This window comes from Vitis vinifera, chromosome 10 (assembly GCF_030704535.1).
Source record: "Vitis vinifera cultivar Pinot Noir 40024 chromosome 10, ASM3070453v1".
In the NCBI taxonomy this organism is placed as follows: Eukaryota; Viridiplantae; Streptophyta; class Magnoliopsida; order Vitales; family Vitaceae; genus Vitis; species Vitis vinifera.
The window spans coordinates 22,947,259-22,954,555 of record NC_081814.1 but is presented as its reverse complement, the minus strand read 5'-3'; the positions used below and the strand labels follow the sequence as shown (position 1 = coordinate 22,954,555).

General features: G+C 34.9%; 1 protein-coding gene across 4 annotated transcripts; it reads right to left on the bottom strand.

The window, feature by feature from the left end:
• Window positions 1-2,539: 2,539 nt before the first annotated feature.
• LOC100252719 (O-fucosyltransferase 23) lies at window positions 2,540-5,341 on the bottom strand. 4 transcript variants are annotated; one of them, XM_019222756.2, is made up of 3 exons: window positions 5,134-5,341; window positions 4,473-4,560; window positions 2,540-4,403 (listed from the first exon to the last, which is right to left on the bottom strand). In XM_019222756.2, the coding sequence occupies exon 3, from the start codon at window positions 4,174-4,176 to the stop codon at window positions 2,839-2,841; it is 1,338 nt and encodes a 445-aa protein (XP_019078301.1). In that variant the 5' UTR covers window positions 4,177-4,403; window positions 4,473-4,560; window positions 5,134-5,341; the 3' UTR covers window positions 2,540-2,838. The 4 variants fall into 4 exon arrangements, with proteins under 4 accessions (XP_019078301.1, XP_019078300.1, XP_059596390.1 ...); XM_019222755.2 differs by having other exon boundaries at window positions 4,484-4,560; XM_059740407.1 differs by lacking the exon at window positions 5,134-5,341 and adding an exon at window positions 5,086-5,102.
• Window positions 5,342-7,297: the final 1,956 nt, after the last annotated feature.

The following is a 7,297-nucleotide window of genomic DNA, read 5'->3' as shown; positions in this document are numbered from 1 at the left end:
AAATGAGAGTTGAAAATTAAATTTGAAAATTGAAAATTTGAAAAATTATTTGAAAATGGAAGTTTTAAAAATTAAATTTGAAAATTAGAATTTTGAAAAATTATTTAAAGATCAAAATTTTGAAAATTGGAATTTTGAAAAATTATTTGAGAATGAAATTTTTTTTAAAATTAAATTTAAAAATTAAAATTTTGAAGAATTATTTGAAACTGGAATTTTTAAAAGATCAAAATTTTAAAAGATGAATTTTTTAATATCAAAAGATGAATTAGGAGGATGACACATGGCCTGGTGGAGTTGTACTGGAAGGTGGCCATGCATGGCCATGCGCTTGTGGACCGGGGTGGAAAGGCTGCTGGCAGGAACGGGGCTTGTTCTCTTGTGTAAGAGTCACTGTGACCCACTAGCATAGACTTTCTGGCCAACAAGCAAGTCTGCAGAGACAACAGGAGGTATGGGTCTCAGCTTCTCATTTGGTGCATCAACACGTAAAACAGCAACATCTTTGTCTTGGTCAAATCCAACAACTTTTGCATCATAAGTAGTCTGGTCAGCAAGAGTAACCCTTGAAGCTTTGTGGATTTGCTATTGAAACTTCTGACTCGTGAGCTTTCTGGTGCAAAAACTGCTTCTACCGGACTCAACTTCGGCGAGGAAAATCAGTTTGTTTTCTCCATGAAGTTTCCCAGCTTGAAGCACTTCAGACACGGTTTCAAAAAAAAAAATTGTGAAACTTAAACTTTCTGAGGAAGCCTATGAACCCTGAACTAATATGAAGCTACCATTGTGGATGTTCTCCGACCAATAGAGGGAATTATGAGGTCAAAAATGAGGTCCCAGAATATGGCCGACATGTTAAATAATCAAATGAACGAGATTCTTCCGGAACAACCTACAGCTGGAATGTGGTTTTGAGTGGTGTAATGAGTGGGTGAGGTAGTGAGAGAAATGGGTTTGAAGGGTTAGATAATGAGTGGGGCTGTAGGTGGTGGAATGAGTGATGAATCCAAAAAAAAATGGGTTTATAACATAAATGATTAATCTTAAAACATCACACAACAGAGATGAATCCAGATTCACGCATATATCCAAACAGAACCATGTGAACAATAGATGAGACCATGCCACAACAAACCATTGTAAGAGTAAGAAAAGAAAAAAGACGAAAAGACAAACTTCAGCATTAATATACAAATCTGGAAGGTTGAGAAGTGATGTATGGAGAATCACAATTATCATACCAAAACAAACTCACAAACAATGCAAAATAATCAAATGAAAAAAAAAAAGAGAAGTATGATGGTCAGTAATAATCCATGAACCTGATCAGTCTTACCAGGTAATACTCTCCTTCAGCCGGAATTTGCTTGGCTTCAACCCAACTTCTTCCCCTCTGGATCCAGGTTCCCGGTGATCATTCTCCGACAACCCATTCTGCACACTGAAGTGGGTGTTGAGGCAGATGAAGGAGAGGAAGAGCGTCGCAGTCTCAGGGTGAGGGGCGGAGGAGAGATTGGTGAAGGGCAGGTCCTCTTTCACTCTTTCATTTTCTGGTTCCCTTCTCCCTGCTCCAATATTTTTTTTTTCTCACCCCCCTCAGTCCAGCTCTCCCGGGTGGCCAACAACAGGGGTCTACAAATATATAAAAATAATTTAATAATTTTAAATCTATTTTTTATTTTCCTTTATTTTTTCTTTCCTTCTACGTTTTCTTTTTATTTTCTTTCCCTCATATTTTCCTTCAAACTTTCCGGACCAAACATAACCTACATGTTAGAACAACAAAAAAGAAACACGGGAGTATTGCTCTACAAGTTTTAAGGTTTGAGTTGTCTGAATTAATAATATGCTACCAACAATACACTTTTCAGCCGCTCAGCAAACATAAATATCATTAATTTATACTTTGGTTTACCGTACAAATTAAACTATACAATTAAAAAGGCCCAGATTTTGAGTTGGGTGTAATGCCCCATTTGGTAAGTTTGAATTTTTCCCTAATATGTTTGGTTATGCTCTTGAATAAATGAAAAAAATAACAGGAGAAAAGCAAAGCCCAAAGAAGAGAATAGGTAGCATCCGACATTAAGCATTAAGGTCCCACCACCCCCTCCAAAGTGGTACTAGACAGACAATTGGGATGATGCTCAACTCCACACCTACTTATTTACCTGGGCCACCTTAACCAACTCAGCCTCCTTTTAAATGCAATCACAAACACATTACCATATGACTCCATCATTAAACCCACCATCTAAACCTGTGGGGCGCCAATTTGCAGAATATTTTGAGATACATATAAAAGATGGCATTCATTGAATTATCAATATGATGAAGAGGAGGAGGGGTGCACCTTAAGAATGGAGTCCCCCCCACAAGGGTAGTTGAGGAGATCTTGATGGCTTTTGATCCTCTAAACAATCATAACAATTTCCATGAAACGTCCAAGGTCTCCACCAAACTATACAAGCCAAAAGACAGCCCAAAAACTATACATATATGCTCCATTTGGTTGTTAAGAAAGACCAAAAAAAATAAATGATACCACAAACAACCCCCTTTAGTTTACCACTCTCTACAGAAAGGTTACACCAAAAAAATAAATATGGCATCAAATTGAATGAGGATGGGAAAAATAAATGAACAAATTCAGCAACAACTTAAACAACTCCGAATCTTTGTAAATGTTTAACTATACCTGACTTCATCTAAAACAGCTAATTTGAGGTTTTCTTTACTTATATTTTTATACAAAAATAACTTATCTGTGAACCTTACCAACCAATTTCCACTAGATTAAAGGTATGCCGGACCAGAAGAAGAAACAAAAGAGATCATTCAACAAGAGACGTCCTTAGTACCATAGCTAATTGCATGAAGGCTTGAGTCGGACATGTCAGTCATCCATCTCTGAGGGCCATTCAATTCGCCTAATATGTTATATGCGTAAGAAGGCCAAGTTACATCCTTGCCACATGATGTTGTAATACCCATTTTGATCATTTTCAGTGTTCTCTCAAGAGCTATAAGGCTCGAAAATGTAGAAAAGCTGTTGCCAACAAAGACATTGGCCCTCAAGCACACTTCATAGTCGATTGCTGATTGAAAGAGATACGGGTACTTGTTGTAAATTCCCATGACACCCAGTTTCTTCTTTTCAAAGGGAAGCAAACCTTCCTTCCAACCATTCAATATTGAGTTATCTTCAAGAAGACTATCAGCCACTGCAAGATAGACAATCATTGGGGTTTTCAGGCCCGCAATGTTCCCAACTCTTCCTATAATCTCCTCTTTGCTGCTACAGATTTGACTTATGTTGAATCTTTGCTCTAACTTCTTACAGTGAATCATCCAATCCTTTTCTATCCTCATGTGTACGGCTATGTAAGGCATTGGCAACGAAGAAGGGCTCTCGGAATTACTAGCATTCTGTGAAAATACAGCTTTGCTTCCGACCTTCCTTCCCATCTCTCTAATCTTGGAGACAACCTTATCTGCCTCTTTTGATATTTCTTCAACTAAAACCAAGCAATCAAAGACCTTTGCATAGTCCTTGACAGGCCAATGGTCATGCCATAAAAAAGGGTTCTTCCCAAGTATTCGAATCACCTCATATCCATCATATGGTTCCTTGCTAAACTCTCTCAATTGATCCAAATCTCTCTCAATTGTCCATTTCCTTCCACTCCCCTTCTGAAGCTCAAACACCTGCGTCCTATTTGAGAGATCGGAGTAACGACCCAATCTGACAAACCCATTACAAAGTGAATTAAACCGTTCGAATTGGAAGACCTTATCAAAGGAAATGGGCTGCAAGAGATCGATTTCTTTGTAAAACAGAGAAGCACTTAGGCTAGGCATCAAAAGAGTTCGCTTCATCATTCTTGCAGTCAGACAGGCCCTAGCAAATGCAATCTTCTGATTGTTTAACCCCCACACAATCTGAGGAACCTCCAAGAACTTGTTTTTCCGCATTTGGAGCTCTGAATCTGAGGATAATGAACCCTTGTTGATCACCCTAAAGCTGTTCTGAGCAACCTCACCGAAGCCAGAGAATGTGGGGAGCATAGCAGCTCTAAAAACCAGAGCAATGACAAACAAAGCAACGCATTTGCCTGCCATGGAATTCAAATGGCAGCCAAAGAATCTCAAATGCTTACAACTTGGCAAGCCCATTTGAGATTCAGTACCAAAAAACCCAGTAACTAAATCATTTCAGCCATCACACAATCCACACTTTTTTCCTCAATAAATCACAAGAAACCCATTCTATCAGTCCATAACAAACCAGAACGTACCCACTAATTGAATAATCTAATATGCGGAAAATTCGAGGTTTCTGATCTCAAGTCTGATGCAGGCGACACCAAAATAAGCATAATCTTGATTCAGTGATGTTCTACCTGACCAAAAGAGGAAAATATATTATTAGAATTTAACTAACAAGAACGAATTAAAAGATGAAATATTACCATTTTCGCACCTTCAGTTAATCGATTGAAAGAGGCAAGAACCCATTCAAAGCCTCAAAAGTGCCTAGGGAAGAAGAGCCCCTTTGATCTGAAACCCAACAAGAAGGTCATTCCAAAACAATACGAATATGACTGTAAGAATCCAAAATTGGATCGTCATGAACAGAGGAATCTGAATTCCGAAGAAAACCCAGAAGATAAAGTCAAAATCACCGTGCATGAAAAGACCCCACAGAGAAAAAGTAAGTTTTCGACCAAACCAGAACCCCGCGATCATCATCAAAACCAAGACTCATCATCTGATTCCCAAATTGGATTACATACAATAAAAAAGAAACAGAATTCTGAACAAAACCCAGGAGATAAAATCCAGCAAGCATCACCATGCATGAAAAGAACCCCTCACAAAAAATAAAAAAATAAAAAAATAATAAAGGTGAATTTCCCGGCAAAACCAAAACCCATTATCATGATGAAAACCAAGGCCCGATATCCGAAAGATTGAAAAGAAACAAGAATCTAGTGCAGAAGTGCATTAATGGGGGGATTGGGAAATGAGAAGGGGACCAAAAAGGAAGTGGAAAGATGTCAGACACAAGCAGATTTGTCTAACCCTTTCGAGAGTATAAGACGCAAGGACAAAAGCAGCCCTTCTCCTCACCTGTGTGAACTTGAGAGATGAGAGCAATATGTACGGGTATTGAAGAGGGACCTGGGTCTGTCATCACAGTGGCATCCAATTATTCAAAGTGACAAATCTCAACAGAGAAAAGCCATGAGCCAGCTGGGGCCGTGGATGTGCAGAGAGAGCAGGCGAAATATTCTTTTTTGTGAGGAAGTAGTTGTGACCTGTGACGCACCTTTGCTCTCCTTCCCCCTTTTTCCTCATGTTTTGCCTCTCTTGCCCTCCACTTTCACCTCCTCCAACCAAATATTTTTTACTTTTGACATTCACATTCGCAAGATCTAAGGAAATTGCTTTTATATACAATTGGACAACATATATTCTACCCTCTGTATACAAAGTCAACATGTTATCATTAAATATTAACACAACGTTTAGCCAATTTTAATGGAATTGTACTATTCTTAAAATTAACTAAAAAATTTATGTTTGGTTTAATCCTTATCGGTTTCCATACAACGAGCCATGAGTAAATCATCAAACATCACGTTTAGTTCAGGAAATAGAACCGCCTAAATTCGATCACAGCCATGGAAGGCTTCAATTCTGGCTTAAAAATCACGGTCCACTAATGGTCTTCTATAATCCAAGCCATCAGATCCTATCTTAATCAGAACTTCACCAATACTAACAAGAATATTAAAAAGAAAAAATATTTTAAAAATTAATTTTATTATGATTTTATTATAAAAAAAAAGTATCATTAAAGTTAAATAAAAATTTATATATTTTTAAATTAGTAAGGCCTCACATAAAAAACTTAATTAAATGAAGTGACAAGCAAAAATGATTATTTGATTTTAAATTATTTTTATCTATTTTTTTCTAACATTTTATTTTGTATTTTACCTTCAATTTTGCTGGAGTAAACAAATGAAGTAAACATAATAAAGAGAAATAATTTTCTCATATATATATATACTTATATATTTTTAAATTATTTAATATTTATATAAAAAATTAAAATAAATAAATTTCTTTTAAATAATATATAACTTTTTAAAATATATATATATAAACTAATTTATTTAATTTAAATCTAATTTTTTATTTTTTATTCTCTTTATTTTCTTTTGTTTTATCTTCCTTCAAATTTTTGGGTAAGTAATTTGTTGAATAGCGTGGATTGAGAGTAAAGCAAGATGAGTGAACAGCACAGCACATGCTTTTGCTTTCGTGGGTTTGCGAGAATTGTGGAAACATCACTCTCATCTCATGCCACCGGACAATGCACACGAACCCTTGAATTATATGATATATATTATTTTTATTAATATGACTTAGCTCTTCTTAAATTTCTCCCTTTCCATTATCAACAAAATCATAAAATATTTATTATTTTTCCATTTTTTAATACATATTCAAAACATTTTTTTTAATTACACTATTTTTTAAAAACATTTTAAGGACTATTTGAACTTGTCACACTAGTATTTACTCGAGCTTTGTATCAATAATGTGGAAACTTTTATTCAAACATGGAAAAAAATATAAAATATTTTATTAAATGATTTATATTTTATAGTTTTTTTTTAATCATATGAGCGTTTTAAAATAGTTAAAGATAATACATATATCATAGTACTTGAATAGTTAAAAGTATTATTTTTCCGTGAGTCATTTCATATATTTATAGTTTTGCTAATCTTGACACATGAATCATATCGGGAAATGTGCTTAATAATAGAAAAATATTCCTCTTCTTCATGATGAGTATGAACTCAAACTCTTATTTCCTAATGAATATGACTCCTCAGTTTAGTGAGGAAACGAGATAGTCACTTATTTTGTTGGTTAGAATGTCTTTATCTAATACCAGTAATACTTTTTAATTGAAAAATATATAAAATATTAATTATTTTAAATAATTATTTAAAATTTTTATAAACTTGACTTTATATTTTATACTTTTTTTTGTATAAGTGAACGATAACACACTTAGAATTTTTATTGACAAGTTTATTCTTTTTCTCCTTTAGTGCCTTCAAACTTCTTAACCTCATAGATGAAGCTAAAAGTATGATAAGCCTATTGATATGTTGAATAATCGGTATTTGATAGTTGGTCATTAAGGACTTCAAATATTAATCCAATGCACCACATGAATTGTCTCCTTTTTTTTAAAATTTTTTTTAAATTG